General features: G+C 40.5%; 1 protein-coding gene across 2 annotated transcripts in view; it reads left to right on the forward strand.

Annotated features, from left to right (window-relative positions):
- Nucleotides 1-23,641, forward strand: part of ssbp3b (single stranded DNA binding protein 3b) — a 27,239-nt gene extending 3,598 nt beyond the window's left edge. Inside the window, exons 5-18 of one of the 2 annotated variants that reach the window (XM_024258907.2) lie at nt 10,661-10,750; nt 13,503-13,577; nt 13,779-13,841; nt 14,804-14,864; nt 14,946-15,019; nt 15,098-15,162; nt 15,236-15,284; nt 15,428-15,463; nt 15,555-15,609; nt 16,802-16,866; nt 18,847-18,925; nt 19,006-19,034; nt 20,802-20,903; nt 21,358-23,641. In XM_024258907.2, coding sequence (XP_024114675.1) covers nt 10,661-10,750; nt 13,503-13,577; nt 13,779-13,841; nt 14,804-14,864; nt 14,946-15,019; nt 15,098-15,162; nt 15,236-15,284; nt 15,428-15,463; nt 15,555-15,609; nt 16,802-16,866; nt 18,847-18,925; nt 19,006-19,034; nt 20,802-20,903; nt 21,358-21,387 — 873 coding nt within the window. In that variant the 3' untranslated portion in view covers nt 21,388-23,641. The remainder of the gene's footprint in view (nt 1-10,660; nt 10,751-13,502; nt 13,578-13,778; nt 13,842-14,803; nt 14,865-14,945; nt 15,020-15,097; nt 15,163-15,235; nt 15,285-15,427; nt 15,464-15,554; nt 15,610-16,801; nt 16,867-18,846; nt 18,926-19,005; nt 19,035-20,801; nt 20,904-21,357) is intronic. The other variant, XM_024258908.1, reaches the window with a different exon arrangement.
- Nucleotides 23,642-25,535: the final 1,894 nt, after the last annotated feature.

Consider the following 25,535-nt stretch of genomic DNA (forward strand, 5'->3'; position numbering starts at 1 on the left):
ACGGCGCTGAAGTCAGACTAGAAAAGGAAAAGGGAGTGGCGTCGTGGCAGATGCCCAGCATCCACCTCGGCAGAGCGGCGGCGGCGGGAATAAAAGGAGGAGGAGGGGGCGCGGGGGGGTCGTCCAGTCAGGATCCAGAGCGGGGTTTTATGGTGTTGATTAATGGTTAAACATTTACAAGCTAAACATGCCGGCTGGTTTGAGAGCAGCTCTGCTTTTAGAGGAAGACGCTCTGGGGTCTGCCGGCGTCTGGGTGGTCCTCGCTGTGGCACGAACATCTACATCATCAGCCGCTCTGAAACGCACTTTTAGTCGTCTTTCTGCCTTTATTTCCTTAAAGAGTCATCCAAGGGCTTTCTTCCTCCTCGCGCTGCCCATCCCCCTTGCCCCCACGCCCCCTTTGTTTTTGCAAACGGAGAACATCCGCCGCCATTCTGCCCTGTTGTAACCTGGGATTCAGGTGTTTGTTTGGCAGAGATGGCTTCTGTGCTGAATCGTTATTTAGGTCAGAGGTCGGCAACCTTTAACAGTAAAAGAGCCGTTTGGGTTCGTTTTCTGATCCAAACCTCGAAGGAGCCGCAGAGTCTTATTTCAGCCTTTAGGTCATTTAGATTTGTAATTATGACCTTCTTTTTTTATAATGAATATGAATTATGTCTAAGCAAAGATATAAAAAGAACCAAGCATCTCGCAAAAAGTATTTGTATTTATTTTATTTATTTATTTACATCAAATAACTTGTATTCAAAATAAAAGCTGCTCTGTTCCAAACAGGATCATCTCAGTGCAGCAGAGCAGCTATTAGCCAATGTTGTGTAGCGTGAGAAAATATGTGCTTTTAACTCATAAAAGATCAAACCTTTTTCCAAAGTTACCAAAAATCTGTTCATTCTGGAGGAAGCGTTTATCAAACAAGACGTCTTCAGGTCAACAGGATGTAAAAACCTACATAGTTTATCATCTATGTGAACCTCAGACATCAGTTTATACATTTTACTAATCTAAATCAAATAAATGCTAATTAAGTAATCCTTACTTAAAAAAATCTATTTTCCTTTTTTTTGTTCCTTTTCTCCTCTTTGTCCTCAGCAGTCTTACACTGCTGGGTTTTGTTATTTTAGTTTGGGGTTGGACCTTGGTAGTCTTAGTTTGCAGCTTTGTTTGTTTTCTTTAGGTAGTTTTGGTTAGACAGCCCTTACTCCAGGGGCCGTGTGGTTGTACCGGAGCCCCCTAACCAGACCCGGTAGCCTGGAGCGAGGCCGGGACATCTGCTGGTTTCTGCGTGGAAGCAGCAGCGCGGGGCGGCTGCAGGCCGATTGCTGAGCACAGCTGTGGGCTTCAGAGGGACGTGATAAGGATCTCACATAACATGTCTGGAAACTCACCGTTCACAAAGCCTCCCAGTCTGCCGCGCGCTTTCTGCTCCTCTGCCAGGGAACATTTTTGTGGTCAATACCTAAATACTTTGTGTGTTTGTGTGTGTTGTGCGTGCGTGCGTGTGTACACGTCATTCCAGAATGGGCTTCCTAAAAGCAGAACAACAAAAGCTGAAGGCTGTTCTGGTCTCTGGATGTCAGAGCCAGACGGCAGGAGTGCAGAACAAACACAAACAAAGACCAACAACTATCAGCATAAACTGTTTATTTTTGTTTGGTAAGAAAATCATTGATTTCATTCAACATTTTCAGAAAAAATCACGTTTTTATATTATAGTTCATTTAAATTATTATTTCTTTTCAATCAAAGCAACATAACGTCTGCAGAAGAGTTCCTATTATTCAAAGTGGTAAATGACAGTTCTGTTTTAATTATATAATAGTACTTGGTGCCGGTGACATAGACAAAGTTCTGACCCGGTACTTAGTATCAGCACCCCACAAGACAAACGGCGCCTCATCATAGAAATGAAATCGTGTTAGCTTCTATGGTCTTCAGTCACTTAAAGCACATTGACAGCAGTGACTGTATCAGAGAACTGGACTGAGTGTGACGCCATCCAAATTAAATGGTTACTTCCAGCTCCAGCCAAATAAAGTCAATTAGGTCGCTATTTTTATGTGATCTGGACGCCGCCATGTTGGAGCCAGAGATGGTCCGTAAACAGCGGCGGTCTAACGGATCACAAAAACTCAAGATTTGATTTTAGGGTCACTGTTCAGATCATTATTTGTATCAGTAAAAAGTGGAAGAAAAAAACAAAACAGGAAAAATAAGAAGATAAAAGCCCTAAAGTTACTTTTTTGAAAAGTTTTAAAACATATATTTGAGAAAATACTTCAAAGCATAGATATACACTCACGGATCTTTGAATTTTAACCGTAAAAATAAAACTAATATATCTGATAATTGGTATCATCTGTAGTGCATGTACAGGTGAGGCACTGCTATGCTCACTTCCAACAAGCTCACTCCTGATTGGCCAGAGCGGTTGCCATAGAAACATTGACTTAGACCGACTCGGACCAATCACTGCTCACCGAGTATCTTTGGTTCCAACATGGCGACTGAATGGACTTCATTTGGTTGTTGCTGGAAGTAACTATTTTCTATGATGTCACACTCAGTCCAGTTCTCTGATACAGTCACTGGTGTCAATTCTCCAGAGCCCTGTAGTGAGTAAAGCATGTAAATGTCAGAAAAGTGTAGTATAACACACACTAGTGGCATTTGTGCGACAGTTTAGCTACTTGGTGAGCTGTCATAACATTTGAAGCTGTTAACCCGTTTGAAGCCTTTCTACGGATAAATTCCATTAAATTGGTCACAAAATGCCTTTTTTTGCCGTTTCCTGGTGTTGTGACTTCCACAGGTCATTGAAGAATACTTCTCTTGTGCATGAGAGTCGTGGTACAGCTGAGACGGTCAGGACAGACGTGCTGCAGAACCTGATGGTTGTGAGGCTTTTAAATGGTGGCAGGAACTCGCTCAGCGGGATCCCTTCACATCACCAGACAAGCTCAGAGTAGATTGAGCAACAGTCAGGAGGGACCTGAGGTCATCGCTGCCACAACAAGTTCTGAAGCAGTGAACCAACTGGAGCAGCCAGTGCCTTTTAGGTTATGCAAAGTGGATTAAAGCGCCAGTTACACGTCAGCTGTTCCTCACCAGGTTTCCTAACGAAGTTTAGCGTGATATTTAGTCCTCAAATCATTTTGAGGGAGTTTTTCAAAGGTCTGTGTGTTTTAAACTCATCATTTATGTTTGATTGTATGAAAGTAGTTTATATCCTCAAACCAAGAACAGTGTAAAAGCTTTTACAGTTTGATTGTAATCTGAGTTTTTTCCAACAAGATTTTTAGATCAAATTCTGCCAATTAGAAAGTCATAAAATTAGTAATTAAAATGCAAAAAACGGATAAAAGGTTTTAGAAACGATTTGAGTCTGTTGTAATGTGGATGATTACAACTTTGGAAAAGAAAAATGGTCAAACCTGTACGGGTCACGCAGGTGACCTGCAGGACATACCAGGTCATAGACGCTCTGAGACCCGTAGAGAGAAAATGTTTATCTACGGGCGTGCTGCGGGCGACAGGTCGTAGCGAACACTTCTACAACCACAGAGGGTACGTAAGGAGGAAGTAGGTGAGACGCAGGTGTGTCCTACAGATTTAACATCGTTCAAATCCTGCAGTCAAAACAAGGATTCCGCTAATGCTGTTCACGTGATACGTGCACGCTCTTTGGTGCAGCCTGACTGTTAGAAATGAGACAATCGCAGTGTAGTTTGTGTGGACGTCCTACGGCACGGGTCAAAGTCAAAGCACGGGGGCCGGATCCGGCCCTCGGGGTAATTCTATTTTATTGTTATTAATGACCCGATGTTATCTTGTTCTCATTTCTAATTTGTATAATTTTTAGAAAATATATTTTTATGGAGAGTAAAATATTGAAAGTTATTTAAAGTTCAAGTTGATTTATTCTGGAAAAATATTCCTGCAATTTTATTATTCAGAATTAAGTTAAAAATGTACGGTTTTAAAGTTTTAAAATTTGGCATATTGGCAATTGGCTGGCTTTTTGGATCATTTTGGGTGTTTTGGAGTTAGGCTAATATTTACACGCTAGCTGTTTTGGCTAATATAAGTTTTGTTCAGTTTTTTGGATAATTTGAAGTTAAGCTATTTTCTCAGCTACATGCTAGCTGTTTTAGGTAACCTAAGTTTTTTTGTTTTGTTTTTTAGGTTGATTTGGCATTTAGCTAATATTTTCAGCTTCAGTGTTTTTAACTATCAATTTCAGCATCATCAGCAGCCAAATTCAGCTTCCAGCATTCACACTAACTTTATCACAGGTAATGCTATATATCTAGTTCATAATTACGTTAAAAAGTTACAGTTTTAAAGTTTTCAAAATGTATTTTTAGTGTTCAATAAATGTTTATCCTGTTCGCCCCGTGACCTCAGGTGTGTTTTGGATTTTGGCCCGTTGTGCGATTGAGTTTGACACCCCGTCGTACGGGCTATAATGTATCACATGTGGTCAGTAAGGAATCAGTTCTCGCACCTTACTAACCACTAAAGTGTGACGTAATGTACGACAGCATCACCGTACATCACATGTGTGAGTAACTATATCCTTATAAATACTTCATGATACACGTACCACTCACGGCAATGGTGCATTCCATTTTCCATCAGATGAAGTGGCTGTTTGAGCCTCATAGAAGCTGTAAGACTCACCTGTGCTTCCCTTCAGTCCCTCCAAGATCATTTTTTGCTCTATTTTCAAAGCGTTCTCAGTCGGTCTTTTAAATATGATTATTTCATTTAGTCAAAATCTAAAAACTTGCTGTTTTCTAGGACATAGTTTCTGCATAGCAGCAGGAGTTCATCAGAAATTCACCTCTCAGTTGTGGGCGGGACTGTTGGAGGAAGTAAACCTCCCCTGATTTCCCGTCATCCGTTTGTTTACACCAGGTATCACCGTGTTCCTGGTTAGTTGCCGCCCTGCTTGTTTTGCAGCTAACTCTGCTTCAGTAATCCTGATGAACTGGATTGAGTGAGCCAAGTTTCAGATTGACTGAACACACCTGATCCAGGTGAGCTGTAATTACTGCTGGAAAACAAGCATGGTGGTAGCTAACGAGGAACAGAGTTCGACTTTCTCGCGCTAGCTTACAGCCCCTCACAGCCCTAAGCCAACATTAGCAGAGCAACAAAAACGGCGAGTAATGTTGGAGCTATCCAGTTCTGATCCAGATTCCAGGTCAGACGAGGAAAACAAAGACGTTCATGGATCTATTTGTCTACAAGTAGATGATCAGAATGGGGCGGAGCACGGAGATTTTGGCCCCGCCCTTTTCACTTGCTGAGTCACAGAAGAGAACTTTTTCAAACTGAATTTTTTCATCAGTTCCTGATTCCTCCCGATTGAAATAAATACTCAGAAACTCAGTTTTAATCGTAAACTATTATATATGTGTCCCATCAGGAGAAAATACTACAAGAACATGTCAAAAACACTATTTTCATTGGAAAATAGTGTTTTAAAGAACCAGCAGAACCCGTCCGGGTCAGCCCAGCTATGGGTGATTGGGTGGATACTTTTATATATCCTCCACTACCAGTTTAGTTAAATGTATTGGTTTCTCTTTTCTTTTGTTTCCTGATATATTGTAAACATCTTCCTTCATATGCGTAGCCTGTAAATGCTGTAAACACGTCTGTGGGTTTGACTTTGGCTAATCTTTCGTCTTTGACTCCCAAACCGTCAGCAGAACTCGGGTTTACGTCCATGTTGTGCCGTTAAAACAGCATGAACGTTATTATGAGAGAAGCTCCTCCATGATGCCTGCAGGACAAATGCAGCGCTGCACACGCATGCCCCCTCACTCCCCAGCTGTGCAGGAAGCATCTGAACCAACAGCTTTTAAATGACTGCAGAACAAGAATCTCGTTTGTGTCCTCTGATTGCATCTGTGCTGCTGCAGAATCTTTGGCCTCAGACGGCTGGTCAAAACTGGATCTTTAAATGCTTAAATTTAGTGTAAAAACATCCAAACCTGGCAAAATTTGGAGCATTTTCAATGTGGACAATCTGATTTCTGAATGAGACGTGTAGCTTTGGTTGTTGGATTCACTGGTAGCTGGTTTGCTTCAGCCGGATCAGACTCGTCAGTTTGGAGCGTCTCTCTCCGGTCCTGACATCATCCTTCAGCTCACATTCGGATGACTTGTCCGGGCAGTTCTACTCTTGAAAAACAAGTCGTGTTTTCCACATGCAGCTGAGCTGATCAGCGGTGGTTCTGTCGGCTTTAGAAACGTAGCGATGAAGCAGCAGCAGCTTTGAGTTTGTCGTCTCTGAGTAAATACCGGCGCTCTAGCAAAGACACACGAGAAAAATGAAAGTAAAGCAGGAAAACCGGTTTGAAGTTTATGAAGAAAAAATCCGTTTCCACTTTGAGTCACTGGGAGTGTCTCACCTGAAGCCGCTTCCTGACGGCTTTCAGAAGCACCGCCACAACGTTCATTTATAACGCAGGAAGGAAGCCATGTTGGTGGTTGAGCAGGTCGACCAATCACAGAAGGGTCGGTAGTTCAATCCTGCACCCCCCAGTCACGTGTTGTTGTGTCCTCGGGCGAGACGACCTGTGTGACTCCACTGGTGTTTGAGTGTCCCGGTGATGATCAGAGGGGCCGTAGGCGCGTCCTGGAAGCCACGCCTCCGTCAGTCTACCTCAGGGCAGCTGTGGCTGCATCAGTAGCTCACCATCACCAACTATGAATGAGGAGTGAATAATAGATACGCAATGTAAACGCTTTCAGATAAATCCAATCTATTATTATATTTGTTTAATATCTTTAATAAATGATGTCATTTTCTTATTTTTCAATTGTTTACAGGAGCTAACATCATCACAAAGTGTCTTTTAGAGACCTGCCCCCATAAAAATGACAGTTCTGCCTGGAATGTTAGGTTTGGGGTGTGAGGGGCTGTAAGCTAGTGGGAGAGACTGTAAACAAAGGGATGATGGGATATCAGCAGAGGCTTACTTCACATTAACTAGTGCTGGATTGATGAAAATGATTTATCGATCAGAATTAATTTAAGCCTTAAAGATCAACAATCGATCCATAAAAGTAGAGATCAATAATGTATAATGCTCAGTCCACTAGCTTTTTTATTTTATTTTATTAAAAAAAAATGTATATAAAAAAAGTATATATATATTTAAAAAATGTAAACGATAAATAAAGTCTGCTAGCTTGATGCTAACATATAATAGGATTTCCCATAGGACGGCTACTGCTAGCGTTTGGTCGACCTAAACATACATTCTGACTAAATGAACATATTTATAAACTCACAGGCAGGAATTCTCCAAACTCTTTTTAGGAAATATTTTTAAAGTAACAGGTTATGGTCTAAAACTGTTTTTTTATACTATCTTCTTCTTCTAGAATAAGGTGTAATGCTATAACGCCATCGCCACCTAGTGGCCAAACTGAAACTTCCTCCAGGAGAAGCAGAACAATGTTGGAATTTCTCCTTTAGAGAATCTATGTAACTCTGTCTGATATCAACAATCTCATTATTATTTCACTGATACATTTACAGTGTGTAAACTGGATCAAATTAATATGAAAATCTTCAAAACACATGTAGATTATTACTGAATTTCTGAACAAATGTGTCTAAATGTATAAACTCAAAATTTAATTGGATTGAGAAGATCGAAAGAATCAAAATAAAATCTGAATCAAATTTATCCAGACTCTGGTGAATCGAAATTCAGTCGATTCTGTAAATTATTGGCGATCCCCACCCCTGGCATTAACAGTCCCGCCCACAATTCAGAGGTGAATTTCTGATGAACTCCTGCCGCTCTGCAGAAACTACGTCCCAGAAAACGAAACACGTTATTAAATTTAAGCATCATCATCATTAAAAGACGACTGGAAACGCTTTGGAAACAAATCAGGTGATCAGAGTTTGACTTTAAAGCAAAGTGCAGCTGACTCCGCCCCTCTCAGGAAAACGACCATAAACTGCTTTACAGTGTTTGTTTAATTAAATAGCGCTCAATTAATCCCAGCGAAAAAAAGTCAAACAATCAGGTTTAAAACTGAAACGGATGCAATAATTAAATTCACTGCATTTGTTCTAAGTTCATATATAAACATGTAGACAAATGCTGTAAAATAATCCACTGTGGAACACCAGAATGTAATTCACACATCCTAACAAACGTCATTTTCACACTATCCCTAAAATAAAATAAAATAAAAACATTGATGTTACAAGGAAAGAAATTCAAGTAAACAAGAAAAAATCATAGTTTTTATTATTTACTTATATCCCAAATATTCTGTTATTTCTGAGCTTTTGGACCTTTTTAAATCATCTTTGTTGTCATGGAAACATTGTTTGCAGCAGATAAATCCTGCTGTTTCCTGGTTCAGACTCTGATTATTCTAAAAAAAAAAAAGCTTCTGATTTTATTTCATGTTTTTAAAAGTATCACAAAAAATTAGGGCTGTGAAAGTTGAAACGTTAGCGGATGAGATTAATCTGACAATTAATTTGTTAGTTTGTATTAACGAAATAAAACTGTCTAAATAAACTTGTTTTTTACATACTGTGATTCAAATTTTATTAAATTAAAGAGATAAGATGGCATTTATTTGTAGTTGTTGGACAAAAGCGATTTTTTTATTTTTAATTTTACTCTAATAAATAAGGCGGAGAACAAACTTCAATCTGGTGGCTGTAACACAGCAGCAGAGCACCCGCTATGGGGGGCGGAGCCTAACAGAGCTGTCTGCTATTAGAAATCTAACGAGGCAACCGACCGTTATTTTATTTTGGGATGGAGGACTGACATGATTTTTTCACAATGACAAACAGCAGCGCTGTATAAACATTGTGGAAACTCTGCGGTTCTCCATAAAAGTCCCGCCCACCAACGTCGCTGAAGGCGAGCAGTCCAGAATGGACTGACACGCCCCCACCTGTGTAGATTTCAGCCGAGCTGACCTGAAATCCAGCTGGATCAAACTTATCCCCAAAAAATTGTTTTATTATTTTTCACAAACACAATAAAGGAAATTTAAGAGAAAAGGTGAAGCTGAAAAAAGTGAAAAAAACAAAAAACATTTAATTTAATTTAATTAAATGGAAAGACACGTTGATTAGTTTGTTGACAAATTTTATTTATTTTATTTTTATTTTCTTATAACATTTAAGTCTTTCATTCTATATTGTAAAAACTGTTTAAACATTTTTGGGGTTTCCACAGCAAAATTAATCTCATTTTCTAGATGGAATTTTCTATTTTTGCAAGATTTTATGTCCAGTGTGTGAATATAACAGAAATATGACTAATTAAAGGTAGAGTCACATAGGAGAGGTTGTGCTGATTAAAATGATGCTAAATTAGCAGCAGGTCGTCTTTCAAATTGAAAATACAGAGAATTCAAATATAGACAAAAACTGAGTTTTAGGCCCTTAAAGGTTAAAATAAATGTTCTAAATTTTCCATGTGATTTCATATTCTGATTATTTCCAGGTAATAAGTGTCTGGCAAATACTGTAACCACAAAAAAATCATTGCGATTAATCGCGATTAATTTTTTCCAGATTTGCGATTAATTAGTTATTTTTTTTTCTTGATTCCCGGTCCTAAAAAAACATTTTTTATTTTCCTTTCAGATTCATTAAAATCATTTAGTTTCAGTCTTTGAAGTTGGTGTTTTTCTTTTTTTAGCCATAGAAACAGATTCAGTTTTTTCTGTAAGTTTGAACCTGATTCAGGTTTTCGAGTTTTATCTCATTCCAGAGCTCAGTTTGGTTCTGAGCAGCAGCTTCCTCGCTGTCTGCACGCTGCCTTCAGGACCGACCGCTCTGCTTTGCACTCAGCTGAGTTTTCTGCACCGTCCTGTAACACCAGCCAGCGAAGGGGGTGGGGGGGGGGCGCCGTGTCACGCCGCCGCTCAAATCTGATCAGATGCCATTTTTCCTGCCGGCCTCACTTCTCCTCCCACTGAGGAATTTCACACAGAGCCATGCAGGCGCAGCCCGAGCTGATATAATTAGGGAAGGTGCAGTCGATAAAAGGGAGTGTGGAGGGGGGGCGCAGGTCTGCGCGGATGCTGATGGTTGGTTGTTTGCCTGCGTGTGTGCTTCAGGACGAGCAGGCGGTGCATTAACAAATGGAAGTGAGGGTGGTGTTCTGTGGAAGCTGAACCCCACAGCTCTGAAGACATTAGCTCATCTCAGATTGCTTCAGCTGCAGGGAAGAAAAATTCAGTCAATTAGGAGCGTGTGACCAAAGCAAATGGCACATTAGTGAATTAGGGCTGTGGTTTGAGCAGGAAATAGGCCCCGCTCGCCCCTGCTGTGCAGCAGCACTTTGCAGCCACTGCCTGACTGCATCCCACTGATATTTATCTGATCGCTGGATCCTAATCAGCAGGGCTCAGGCCTCGATAAAGACCCCATTAAAGCCTCGCCGAGCTCTGAAAAGGCAGTTTGGTAAATTGTGTTAAGAGATTTTGTGGAACCGTGTTCACCTTTGTGCACTAATGACGGCCACATTTCTCCTTCCTTTGGTTAAAAACGTCGTAAAATGATTTTTTTTACAGCAGAAGAAAGGCTTAGAGTCATCTGGGGGGGTGAAGCCCAGTGGGAGGTTTTCACGTTCTCGTGTCTTCTCCTCAGAGCGCAGCAGCAGCCCCCAGCCCCGTGATGGGAGGGATGCCCCCTGGGGAGGGAATGCCGGGAGGGCCTATGCCTCCAGGATTCTTCCAGGTACGTCAACAGAAAGCATATTTTTACTGCAGGAGAGGCTCAAAATCTCTTCAATCAAGCAGCTGTTGCATCAGTTCAGAGCAGATCTGCAGCCTGCGGCCCCCGAGCCACATTGGCTCTTCTAACCCTCCGATGTGGATCTCTGGTTAAAGAAAAATACAAACTGTTAATTAATATAAAAAAGTATAATCAAAAACTAAACATTTTAACAAATTCCAGTGTTTTAAGTGCCTCATGGTTAAAAAAATACAGTTACGTAGATCTGTTTTAGTTTTAGATTTATGACTTTCTGGCTAAGAAGCACCACAAACACTTAAAATATTTATATTTTTCCTTGCTGACATGACATTACCTACCACTAGATTTGCTCCATCAAGATGATCCTATGTGACACAGGAAGTCTTTTATTTTGAAAGGAAGTCTTGTGAACTTCTGTTATAATTTATAAACTGTTTCATATTTGGGGGGAAAATACACGTTCTCTTCAAGTTTGTTTTATTTATGCCAAAAAATACCAGATTATTTATATTTCTCCTAAAATAACAATAATATTTTCTGAAGATGTTTGGCTCCTTCTGGGTTGAGGTCAGTGAGAAATCGACCCAAATGACTCTTTAAGTGTTAAAGGTTGCAGACCTGAGGTTTAGAGAAATAGTTTTAAAGCAAACAAATGATTAAACTGTAGTTTGTAATAAAACCATCAGCGTTTTTGAGACCAGTGGATTTGTCGTGTCGTGATGCGTACAGCTCTGTTATCTCATGCACCGCGGTCCCTCATTTATCGCAGGAATAACCCTCGATAGATGAAATCTTTATTTTTCACTATTCTAGAGGTTGAACTCGTCACTGCACTTCATGACACGAACATTTTCAGACTCTTCTCTGGCTTTAATTGTTAGTTTTAGAAAGTCCTCAGTCTCATGAACCCATACGGGGACACGCCTTTGTTGTGCACATGGTGAGACTATGGGAAAGTATTCGTAAGAATAACAGAAGTTACACATTCAGACATACAGTGATGCTGTGGTACGGTATCCTTACGTCACACTCGCCGTTAGTGAAGCGTGACCACGTGAACACTGCATGAACAAGGCATGCCTGGAGGACGTCCTCACAATCCACGCCGGCGTCTCACCTGCTGACCTTTGCGTGTCATAAAGCCTCGTTTCCACTGAGCAGTTCGGTCCGGTATTATGAGTGTTTATGGACCCAAACGGATCCATTAAATGGTACCGACCTCCTACCTCTTGGGTGCTCTATCTGTTGTAGGTCCATAGAAAAGTGGAACGGGACGATTAGGGCGGAGCTGGTGTTTAGCTAATATTTTAGCAACATGCTAGCTGTTTTGGCTAACCTAGGTTTCTTTTTGTTTGTTTCTTTTGGCTAATTTTGTATTTAGCTAATATTTTAGCTGGCTATCAACTTCAGCATCTTCAGCGGCCAAATTCAGCTTCCAGCATTCACACTAGCATCATCACAGGTGATGTTATATATCTAGTTCATAATTATGTTAAACAGTTAAGGTTTTAAAGTTTGAAACTGTAGTTTTAGTGTTCAATAAATGTTCATCCTGTTCGTGATCTGAGGTGTGTTTTGGATTGTGGCCCCTTGTGTGATTGAGTTTGACACCCTCACTCTACAACAACACAATGGCACACTAGCGGTCTGCACCACCCCAGAATTAACTGGACCGTCCTGTACCACCCTTACTGGATCGTTCAGTGGAAACGAGGCTCAGGTGTTCCCTACAACCTGTCGTCTGCAACAGACTTATAATAAAAGACGTGCATGAAAATGTCGTCTCTACGCGTTCGTTGAGCGGTTTACGACCTCGATATTTCCTGAGGGTCACCTGCATACCCCGAACAGGTTTGACCATTTCTGACCTGCAGTCTCTGGGACTTAAGCTTAAATCCAGGTTACGATTGTAGATTTGTGTAAATGTATCAAGTTAAACACATTTTGTACAAAAGACACAGAAATACTGGAAATTGATTGACATGCTTTACAGCCAATCAGAATGCAGAAGACGATACACTGTGCACTAAATACTGTAAAAATAAAAATCTGTGAGGCGGCCAAAAGTGAACCGCATCATAGTGAGGGACCTCTGCAAACAGCTGAGGGGGATCCATGATGGAGAAACGGGAAGGTGGAGTCTCTCCGCCACCTGACTCATTAGAAGCAGAATAAAACCGTGACATTCCCCCAGACTGAAGCCTGTCAGCTGGTTTACAAAGCACTGAAAGCGCTGAGTCATGTTTTCATTCTAATACCAGAAGACATTTTGAGCACATTCACGCTTTTCATGGAAATAAAGGCTTCGGCGTAGGCTTAATTACAGCCCTGACTCTCAGATGAGCAACATTAACATGGTGCTGTTTAGTGTTGTTATGCAGCTAATTGCACAGAGCTTAATTGATGCTGTTAATTGAAGGAAATTAGCACTGATGACACGCTGCATGCAGGAGGCTCCTCAGTGTCTGTGAGTGACGGGCAGAGCGCACACATCCTCCTCATCTCTGTCTCCTCCTTCAGGGGTTTCATTTGCTTGTTCCTCTCTGCCGAGTTCATTCTGCAGCTGTTTGTACGCCGGCGCATTATTATTTCTGTATTTGGCCCAAAACTTTAGTTCTTGCATTCCAGCTGTCCTCTGGCCTGCAGTAACCCTCTCTCTGCTTTCTCTCGCTCCGTCTTTTTCCTCTTCATCTCACCCCCTCCCCTCCCCCCTGCATCTTAAATTCGAGTGCAGGGTCCTCCTGGTCCTCAGGGCTCTCCTCACCCCCAGCCTCCTCCCCCTAACAGTATGATGGGACCCCACAGTCAGGTAAACGCTGCATTTCTTTCTCGCTCCTCCTCTTTTCCTGCGGTTGTGGCGTCTGCGCTCACCTGGTGAAGCCGGTGCGCCGCGTCATGCTTTTGCCTTCATCTCCGCTTACGCTCGAGTTTGAAGAAACTGCAGTCGTGCTGCCACTGAAGCTCTGCGTCTCTGCTGAACGCTCAAGGAGATACTCTGCTTTTGTTGTAGTCCTTCATGTCGCCTCGCTTTGCTGGAGGACCGAGAGGCCCCCCCATGAGGATGGCTAACCAGGTATGTCAACAAATCTTAACACAAACATTTAACCCGTTTACTGAAAAATAGAATAGTTGGAACTAGGGGGTGTATTGGCAAGAGTCTGGCGATACATTACGTGTCCTGATGCGACACGTACCTCATGACACGACACGACACGTGCCTCACGATACAATACGTATCACGATTTGTGTCTCACCATACGACCCATATCACTTTACCTGTCTTAAGATGCAATACATGTCTTAGGATACGTTACTAATGTATTTCTAAACAAATGTGTATAAATGTGTAAACTTAAAATTGAATTAAATTGAAGAATAAAAAAAATCAGAATTGAATTGATCCAGGCTCTCGTGAGTCAAATTGTTTCTGGAAATTATAATCAATACCCAGCCCTAGAACCAAATGGGATACAAGTGGATGCGAACTATGAATCGTCCCTCTTTTAGGAAGACATCCTGGTTTTATTCTGAGATCTAATTATCGATTAGGATCAGATTAAAGTCTCATTCCAATCATCTTCTGATCTGATCCCAAAGCGTTCTCAGTCGTCTTTTTATTATTACTCTCTGCTAGCTTACAGTTCTGATCCAGATCCAGATTCAGACGAGGAAAACAAAGATGTTCATGGAACTATTTGTCTGCAAGAGGATGCATCAGAATGGGGCGGAGCTGGGAGCTTGAGACCCCGCCCACGTCACAAATACGATCTTTTTCAACAGAAATTTTCTTTTGCTCCAGATTTACAACAATATAATACAGAAAAAATCCAGTATTGTCTTTATAAATGTCGTCCATCATCAGCAAAATGCCACAGAACCAGTTAAAGACGCCAGAAACACCATTTTCATGGAGGAGATTATCCCGCTTCTGTGATCACTGAAAGATCTGACAGATTAGATCATTAGTAAACAGGCTGATTGTTTGTATGTGAAGCAGAAGTTTTCATCTGTCTCACGTTCATCTCTCGTGTTTAGCCCCCGGGGGGAGGTCCGGGTCCCCATCCCATGTTACCCAACATGGACCCCACACGGCAAGGTAAAAGCTCGCCTCTTTACTACGTCTGCACAGGATTCAAACTTCCAGTTTCTAATGAAGTGAAATCCTTGTCTTTTGAAGGCCATCCTACCTTGGGGCAAATGCAGAGGATGGGTGGCCCCCGAGGCATGGGGCCCATGGGGCCTGGCCCTCAGGTAGGGCTCCAGTCGAAACGTTCTGTTGGTGTTCTCCATGTTTAGAGACTCTCATGTCTGATCTCACGATCTCCTCAGAGCTTCGGTGGAGGCATGAGGCCCCCACACAACAGCATGGGCCCCGGGATGCCAGGAGTCAACATGTGAGCCGCGTTCATGAGCAGATGCAGATACATGCAGATTAATAAAAGCACTAACCAATGTTTCACCGTGCAGGGGTCCTGGAACCGGCCGACCGTGGCCCAATCCCAACAATGCCAACTCTGTGAGTAACCATGCTCAGACGGGGATGGGGGGGGTCTGGTGTTATGTGTCAGAGCGCTGGACAGACCTTCATAATCGCATTAAAATGATCCAGTGATGGATGAGTCAGAGAAAGGCTTTAAACTCTCGTTTCTTCTCTTTCAGATGCCTTACTCATCACCCTCTCCCGGCGCCTACGGGGTGAGACGAAACCCCGACCTCGTTCTGATTCCACAAACCTGAAAACACATGACGCTGAAAATAATCCTTCCTTATGTCTGCTTCTCCATAGGGGCCCTCTGGAGGTGGGGGTCCTCCAGGAACTCCCATCATGCCTAGCCCTGCAGGTCAGACCTTCTATGAGCCTCTAAGTCAGGAGTGTCAAACTCAATCGCACAGGGGTCCAAAATCTAAAACACACCTGAGGTCGCGGGACGAACAGGATAAACGTTAATGGAACACTTAAAACGACATTTTTAAAACTTTACAACTGTAACTTTTTAACATAATTATGAGCTGGATATACAGCATTACCTGTGATAATGTTAGTGTGAATGATGTAAGATGAATTTGGCCAATGAAGATGCAAGTGCTGATAGCTGAAAACACTGAAGCTGAAAACACTGAAGCTGAAAACACTGAAGCTGATAGCCAGCTACAATATTAGTTAGATTTCCAATTAGCCTTAAAAACGTAGGTCAGCCAAAACATCTAGCATGTAGTTGAAAAAAATAACTAATATTCAAAATAGCCTAATAAACTGAAAAAGAAAAGATTAAATTAGCTGAAACAGATAGCATGTTGCTAAAATATTAGCTAAACTCCAAAATGACAAAATAGTCCAAAAAGTTAGCAGATTGCCAATTTTTAAAACTTTAAAACCGTAACTTTTTAACATAATTATTAACTAGATATACAGCATTACCTACGATAATGTTAGTGTGAATGCTGGAAGATGAATTTGGCCGCTGAAGATGCTGAAAATGATGAAGCTGATAGCCAGCTAAAATATTAGCTAAATGCCAAATTAGCCAACAAACATAGGATAGACAAAACAACTAGCATGCAGCTGAAAAAAATAGCCAAACTTCAAAATGAAAAAAGCTTAAATTAGTCAAACAGCTAACATGTAGCTGAAATATTAATTAAACTCAAATACAGCCTAAAAAATCTTAGTAAATACCAAAATAGTCCAAAAAGCTAGCGAATGCCAGTTTTTAAAACTTTCAAACTGTAACTTTTTAACATAATTATGAATAATAAAAAGTCAGGAATATTATTCCAGAATAAATCAACTTAAATCTTAAATAACTTTCAATATTTTACTCTCCTTAAAAATATATTTTGTCAAAATCATACAAGTTATAAAAGAGCTCAAGATAACATCAGGTCATTAATGATAATATAATAAGATGATCTGGAGGGCCGGATAGAATTACCTGGAGGGCCGGATCCGGCCCCCGGGCCGTACTTTGACACGTGCTCTAAGCCCTTCTGCTCGTCTGTTCAGACTGACGCTGTGACCTCTGCCTCTTCCAGACTCTAACAACTCTGGTGATAACCTGTACACCATGATCAACACTGGACCTGGAAACCGAAACAATGTGAGAACCTGATCGGTGGTAACGGCTGCTCCTCCTTCATGGAAACCTCGTTCTAGTCTGGAGACTTCAGCCAGGAAACGGCCCGTCGCAAACATCACTTTTCTGCTTCATTTTCCCCAGAAAGAGCTCAGACGTGTTTATGTAGTAATAACCGCCGCTCGCCTTTCACAACATTGCATAACGGTGGGATTTTGCAGGATAAAACTGATCAATACACACATTAACCTTAGCCGTATCGAGTTGCCGGCGAGCCGAAAAGAAACTGAACAGCGAAAACGAGGATGCTTTTGTACAACAAACCTCTGCTTGTGCGTTAAACGTTTCTGTTGGTTTTAGTTTTTCATTTAGAATCTGTTAAACGAAGCAGCTGAGGAACGTCTGGAGACCAGAAATATTTGACTTCCTTTATTGTCAAACACAACATAAAATAGTTGATAAGCAGAAAGTGATCGAAAAAGTAAGTATAGAAAAATCCTATTAATTCTCACCCTCAATCGTAAAATATTTTATTCATACATTTTACATGTTGGAAATATAATATTTTCTTACAAATGTATAATTATTCATACAGACACAAATGAATTAAAGAAAAAAATGCATCAAGATGCCAAAACATCATCAAAGTTTTCTGTAAATTAGTGTTTCTTATTTTCTCATTTCCAAAATATTCAGTTTTTTAAAATTAAGTAATATTTGTCTAATTTTGATGTTTTTTTCATGTTATTTTACAACCTAAAGATGCAGAATTTCTGGGCTGAATCTTCCTCATGTGGGTTACTGAAACATCTTCAAAGATCAGAATAGAATAAATCAGCTTAAACTTTGTAATGCTGAAGAGGAGAAGGTTGGCTTTTTGGATTCATTGAAAACTGTGACTAGTGCTGTGTTTGGTAAGAGTCTGGAGAAACCAATCCCCATATTTTACAAGACCCAACAGCGAAAATAAATCACAATTCTTTTTGACCCTGAGGAACCCATGAGGTCAAATTTGGCCTCTTTTTTTATTATTGAATCTGTTTGTTTGTCTTGTTTTTTTAAATTGCTGCTAAACGCTGCAACCATAAATGAACAAACACAAAATGTCAGATTAACTTTCAAAGCCCTGTAGAACATTGTTCTTGGGTTCTCCACGGCCAAAGATTAGCCCATGACTTTGAAAAAACTTGATTTGAATATTAACAAACTTTCACATAAATAAAAAAGTAAAATACATTTTATTTAATGGTCAGAACATCAATCACTGCGACTGTTGTTTGCTAACTAACCAAATTCATTTCTGGTGAGAAATGTTCCTTAAATATTAATTGGAACACAGAAATAAGACGCTGAACTAAAAGTTTTCTTATAAACATTAATTAAACATCGTTCTGGCTGCATTTTCGATCAATAAAAGTACCAGCAAATGAAGTATTGTGACATTTCACTGAATCTATTTTCTTACACCCTACTTTAAACTGTTTTTCAGGTAAAACTGCTGAAAACATTTTTCTTTCATCTGCTTGAACTGTTAATTTGAGATCCAATCATTTGTTAAATTTTCATATTTAGAACTTTAGATAAAAAATAACTTTTTTTCACAGTCGTGGAAACTTTCCTTAAGAAGATACAAATTCTTACATTTTTTATTTGAAACATTTCTTTGCCTGAAAATCTCCAGCCTGTTTTTAAAGATCTCCTGAGTGACGGTTAAACGCTGCGGCGCGCCGTCTGCTGCTTTGAATCAGCAGAAACCTGCTGTCATTCTGGGTTTGAAGAGGGCTGTGAAAGCTCCTCAGACAGGAACCTCTGTCGGTACCAGAACACTTCTGGTACCGAATGTTCTGGGACTCTCTGATGAGGACTGAACTTCACTGCAGAGTTCATCTTCCTTCGCTCAGAGCTCAGAGAGACCAAACGTCCATCTCTGTTTCTGTCCGACGCTGAGAAACATCCAGACTCAAAAACCGTCTGCGATGCGTAACGATGCTTCTCCTCCTGCAGTTCCCGATGGGCCCCGGCTCCGATGGGCCCCTGGGAGCCATGGCTGGAATGGAACCGCACCACATGAATGGATCGCTAGGTAACACCCTGACAGTTAAACGAGAGACTGGGGGAAGGGGCGGAGCTACAGAAATGTGTTCTTCTTTGTTTCTCCTGCAGGATCTGGTGACATGGATGGAATGAACAAGGTCAGGATGAAACTTTTCTGTCTTCACGTTCAGATCTGTGGGTCAAATCAGGATCAGCTTAGAGCAGTTTAAAACTTAAGAGAAAACATTCTAAACTTGACGGAAATATTTTTAAAAAATCAATTTAGAAAATTATTTTAGATTTGAAGAAATACTGAAAACCTAATTTATGTGGGGGCGGGGCTTCAAGCCCATTTGCTACTGGAACATGAGATAGATGGAGGTTATGGTGAGGTCATCTCAGCGTCTGCGTCCTCCCTCCTCTGACGTTTGCTGGAGGACATGACGTCATCATGACATCTATCATGTCACGGTAGCCAATGAGCTCAAAGCCCCGCCCCCACGTAAAACTGGGATCAACCCCAATACCTAAAAGTCTGAATTGAGATTGAGAGTGAAGACAAAGAGAAGAAAAATGGACAAAAGCAAAAATTGAAACTTTCTTTAAATGCTTTGTGTCCTGATTGGCTAATGACCTGGTCAATCAATCTCCTCTGCGCCGTGTCTCCTGCACAGAATGTGGTCAATCTGGCAAATTAGCAGAAATCTTTGATCACAATCTTTGTTTTCGTTCTAGAAAACTGGACTTTTTTTCTAAACTTTGAAAGATTAACCCCTTAATGCCGTTTGTCTCAAATATGCGACAAACCAAATTAGATTTAAAATTACTTAAATGTAGCATTTACTGAAAAGCAAAAACACAAGTGAATCTCTTTTTTCATCGCTGGGAATAAATTCAGGTGAAAAAGAGTTTAAATAAGAGAGAAAATGTTGTGTCTGAGAAGAGTGGATAGATCGTGTAGCGAGGAGGTTTACAGCCTTAAACATCTGCACGATTTCACCTTTCTCGGGTTCGTTTTAGAAGTAACTCACATCAAACAAGGAAACGCTGGACAGAACAGCTGCTGTTGAAAACAGAATCATTTGGTAACAGTTTAGGTTTATAGTTTTAATCATGTCAGTTTTATGGCATTTCCTGCCGTAAACGACGCATGACGATGCAAAGCTGCTTTTCTCCTCAGTCCAATCAGCTGGAATTGGGTTAGTTGCATAAATGGTTGAAGACTTACGATAGTTTAAAGAAGGTAAACAAATACAGCTAAAGCTCTGATTTTAAAGGGTTTAGCTGATCCTGATTTGACCAATTCAGATATCTGTTAAAGTGAAATGTCAAAATAAAAGCCATATTTATTTTACTTAATTGAAAGAATAAGTGATGGGCTTTTATTTTGATAGTTTACTGTCAAAATAAATGCTATATTTCTTTCACTGAAGTGAAAAAAATAAATACCATCCTTCTATTGTGATGGTGCACTGTCAAAATAAAATTCAAATTTATTGAAGAGAAAGAATGAATAGCAGACTTTTATTGTGATGGTCAGCTGTAAAAAAAATAATAAAAAGAATTAGTGATGGTCTTTTATTGTGACAGACTGCTGTCTAAGTAAAGAAATAATTACTTTTACTGTGATAGCCTACTGTCAAAATAAAAGCAATATTTATTTTACTTCATTAAAAGAATAGGTGACGGGCTTTTATTGTGGTGGTCCACTATCAAAATAAAAGCCAAATTTATATCCTGGAGTGAAAGAACAAATAGACTTTTATTATGATGGTTTACTGTCAAAATAAAAGCTAAATTTACTTCATGTAACAAAAGGAATTCGTCATGGGCTTTTATTTTGATAGGTTTAGCTGATCCTGATTACAGTGAAATGTTGCGCATAAAAAGAGGAAAAACAACAACTTATTTTTGTGTTCTTCCAGAATTCTCCAAACAATTTAAGTGGCATTAGCAATCCCCCTGGGACCCCGCGGGATGACGGAGAGCTAAGTGGAAACTTCCTCCACTCCTTTCAGAGCGAGAACGTGAGTTCGTCCGTTCACGTCCGTCACAGACGGGGTTTCTGTAGAGACCTGCTCTCATGAAAACGTGTCCTGGGTATGGAGGACGTAGATAAATGCATGTTTGAGTATTTGTGTACATATCAGGAGCAGACAAAAATTCAAAGATCGTATTTGTGACGTAGAAAATACGGTGGGCGGGGCCTCCTGCTCTGTGCTTACAGTAAGGGGAAGGGGGGACGGGGTTGCTTTTTGCTAGGAGTCACAGAGATTAATTTCTAATGAACTCCTGCCGCTCTGCAGAAACTATGTCCTAGAAAACAACATATTTTTTTAAGTTTTGGCTTAAAACAGCAGAATCAAAGAAAAGACGACTGAACGCCCTAGAAACGGATCAGAACACGATGGGAGCGGGTCTTGAACCGCGGTGGGACGCCGTCTCTCCAGCAGGTTAACTGGCTCCTCCCTGTCTCCACAGTATTCTCCAACCATGACGATGAGCGTGTGATTTTACCCCCTCAAGCCCCGCCCAGCATTATTGCCACCATTCCAAGGATCTGAACTCACACGGCCAAACACTTCAGCGCCAAATCAGGGACACGCGCCATTTCACCTCCACGCCAGAGCGCCGATGGGAGGCGTCTTCGGCTCCTCCCCCCAAAATGAAGGACATCGTCTCCCATTTCCCACAATCCCACGGTGTGATAAAACCAGCTTCTGAGGCGTTCAGGGCCTCTGCAGAATCCTCCCCGCCCACTCACCGGTCTCCTCAGCGAACCAGAAAGAAAAGTTTACCTCTCGTGCATTCTCGTGACGGCTGCGTGGTGGGGGGGCAGGAAGTGTCCGCTTTTGTCTCTTAACACTGGAGAGTGTGCTTATGCATTGTGAGCTTGGAAAGTCTTTGTTTTGTTTTATCTTCGCCGTGCTTTCTTTCCCAAACGTTGGACGACATAGGACTTTGACTCCACCTTTAATAATTATTGTATTACTCCTAAGCCCCGCCCCCCCAATGTTTCTTTCACTGGTTAAGTTTTTCCTGCTTAATAGGTGAAAATAAGTGAAGGAAAGGTGGCTTTTATTTTGAAAGTCTATACCAGCAGACTGTCAAAATAAAAGCCACGTTTCTGTAGGTGAAAAAAGGAACGATTGTCTTTTATTTCAATGGCCAGCTGTCAAAATAAAAGCCATATTTATTTTACCTAATTGAAAGAATAAGTGTTGGGCTTTTATTTTGATAGTTTACTATCACATAAATGCTTTATTTCTTTCACTGAAGTGAAAAAAATAATTCCATCTTTTATTGTGATAGCCTACTGTCAAAGTAAAAGCCATAATTATTTTATGAATTAAATGAATAGGTGACAGGCTTTTATTGTGGTGGTCCACTTTCAAAATAAAAGCCAAATTTCTCTCCTGGAGTGAAAGAATAAGTGGCAAACCTTTTATTGTGATGGTATGCTGTCAAAATAAAAGCTGTATTTCTTTCATCCAATTAAAATGATTAGTGGCATACTTTTATTGTGAAAGTCTGCCGACAGGCGTTTGTGTCGACGGTCTGCTGTCAAAATAAAAGCCTTATTTCTTTCACTTAAATAAAAGATTGAGTGAAAGACTTTTATTGTGAAGGTGTGCTATCAAAATAAAAACAATAATTTCACAGAAGTGAGAAAATTTAAAGATAGACTTTTATTGTGATGGCCCACTGTCAAAATAAAAGCCTTATTTCTTTCACCAAATAAAAAGAATAGGTGACAGACTTCTATTGTGATAGTCTGATATCAAAATAAAAGCCATATTTTCTTCGCTTAACAAAATAAGTGACAGGCTTTTATTGTGACATCTGCTATCAAAATAAAAGCAATTTCTTTCACTGAAGTTAAAGAAAAAATGACACTTTCATTGTGACAGCCCACTGTCAAAATAAAAGCCTTATTTCTTTCACCAAATAAAAAGAATAGGTGACAGACTTTTATTGTGATAGTCTGATGTCAAAATAAAAGCCATATTTTTGTCTAATTAATAAAATGAGTGACAGGCTTTTGTGACAACTGTCAAAATAAAAGCCTAATTTCTTTCACCTAAATAAAAAAAAAAAATAAGTGACAGACTTTTATTGTGGCAGTCTGCTATCAAAATAAAAGCCATTTCTTTCACAGAAGTGAAAGAATGAATGACAGACTTTTATTGTGACGGCCCGCTGGTGGTTCCACAGGGTCACCTCGGTGACCGGTTAGCGACGTGGACCGCTTCCATCGGCACGGCCGGACCGCCGCCGTGCGCCGGCGAGGGGAGCCATACGAAGCGAGTGCATGAGTGCTGAGGATCTGTGTACAACATACTACCTAGTGCTGCTCTTCTGTATGGACACCTGCTTTAAGACGTGGCGTGACCCTTGACCTGCCTGTGCTTGACCCTCGTGGCCCTCCGTGTTTCAGTTCGGCCGTTTTCATCCTTCACGATGGTTGTTCGTACTTCCTCCTGTACCGCCCCTTACCCCCGCCCACCCATATATTTTTTATATTTTGATACAGACTTTGACTACATATATTTGCCCCAGTTACCCAGCGAGTCAAAGCTTTTTAAACTGATTCTAGTAGGCATCAATATTAACTTAGCAGCAGTCTTGTAAATGTGATGAAGATTTGTTTCATTTTTCCTGTGAACATTATACACATCTGTCCTATGTTGCCTTTATTTGCTGATATTTTTTTTATTTTAAATTGAGGAAAGATTGCTTGTTAATATAATTTTACAATAACTTATTTCACCGTGTCTCTTTCCTGGATTCCCAGCGTCACGCTCAGACCTTTTCATTTTACCAGATGTTAACCTGTGAGCTGCGTAGTTGTTGGTTGAGGGTGTAAATCTGCAGGAGTCTGTTCTGGCGCCGCGCCCGGGCGTCTGCGGAGCCGCCAGAGGATGCAGGACTCAGCGCCGTCCTAAAGGAAATCCTGCAGCACGAAGGAGCCTTTGTGACGGAGGAAACGCTCCCGGAGCTTCCATACGTGAGTTCAGCCTCAGGAGGAACTCGCCGCCGTGACTCCTGCCTCCAATCACATCAAGTGTTCATACTGAAGACTTGGAATAGATTCTACAGGATCTGAGAGAATCCTTTACTGTATGGATGCACAGACCTCAGATTTCTGACGCTGATTTGATCTCTGGTCATCCTGAGGAAATTCCAATCAGATCAATGTCACAAGAATTTCACAAAAGTTGAAGGAACTGATTGGAGAAAAGTCACGTTTTCTGAAAAGGTTTTGGTGATTTTTTTCTTAAATAATCCCACGGCGCCCTCTTGTGGTGATGACTAAATCTGAACGTGTTTTTAATGTTATTGTTAATGGAGTCACCTGAGATGCAACATCGTGTTTTCAAGAGGGTCAAAACACATAAATATAAGTATATTTATATACACACAACAACAACAAACTACTTTTAACTACAGACAAAAGGACAAACCTGCTGGTACGCAAAGCTCTCCTCTCTTCTTCCCACAGTGGATAAAAATTAGACATCACGTGAAACATAAAGTTCTTGCCAACAGAACCAGCACTAACAACAGTATCGGTATTCGTACAGGTTAAAGACAATATGAAAGACTAGGAACGCTGATAAAAATGTCTTAAATAAAAAGATGTTGGAGATCTTTGGCATGTTGATAATAGAACAAGTTGATAATTCTTTTCCTGACCTCAAAGGTAATAGTGGTCGGAAAATTGCATGTTTCCTATTAATAATACAGTCAATGTTTAGTTAAATTTGAGTTTTGGGTCCAGCCAGACACCAAGATACTCCATCGAGTCGGTGTGGTGCATTATGGACCATCACCGATTTGCAGATTAGCCGATTCTCTTGAAACCACTTTTGCACAAAATTAATATCTAGTTGTACCGTATTTTCTGGAGTATTAGTCGCAACGGAGTATCAGTCGCTTCAGAGTACCGGTCGCACCGGAGAACTAGTCATAAGAGCAAAAAATGTCCAATCAAGAAGAAGAAAAACCATCCATGAGTCGCACTTTTGGGAGAAAAGTTTGACGTTTCAGTGTAACTAAAAAATAAGTAAAAACAAGAATGTGAATCTTTTGATCTGTATAAGAAAAATATCAAAGTTTAAGAGAAAAACATTCAGATTCTCTTCAGTTTGTTTTGGACGACACTTCTGCTGTCTGTAGTAAATACTAATACTCAGATGCAGCGCTCTCTAGTGGTTGTTGGAGGAAACAGAACAATATATGATCCTATTTGTGTATTTAAAAAACACAAATAAGTCCCTTCTGAGTATAAGTCGCAGCCCTGGCTAAACTATGAAAAAAACTGTGACACTTTGGACAATACAGTAACTGTTTTAGTTTGTCATTTAAAATTGAATTTTCTGAATTAGAGCTATAAATAACAATATCATCAGTATAAATGTTTACAGAACAGACATTTGGAAGACTCTTGATAAAAATAGTGAACGAGAGTGTGGAGCCTTGTGGTACACCGTTTCATAGTCCACATTTACTTGACTGAAGGCCCTTAATCGCCTCATTTGAATCAAAGCTCTCCGGCTGTAGAACCACACCAGAACCTTCAGAAAACATCTGTTTTTTTCCAGACTCCAGTCAAGATTCTTCTTCAGTGTTTATCTTCTTAAACTGTTGAGGGATTT

Source organism: Oryzias melastigma, linkage group LG4, assembly GCF_002922805.2.
Source record: "Oryzias melastigma strain HK-1 linkage group LG4, ASM292280v2, whole genome shotgun sequence".
Taxonomy (NCBI): Eukaryota; Metazoa; Chordata; class Actinopteri; order Beloniformes; family Adrianichthyidae; genus Oryzias; species Oryzias melastigma.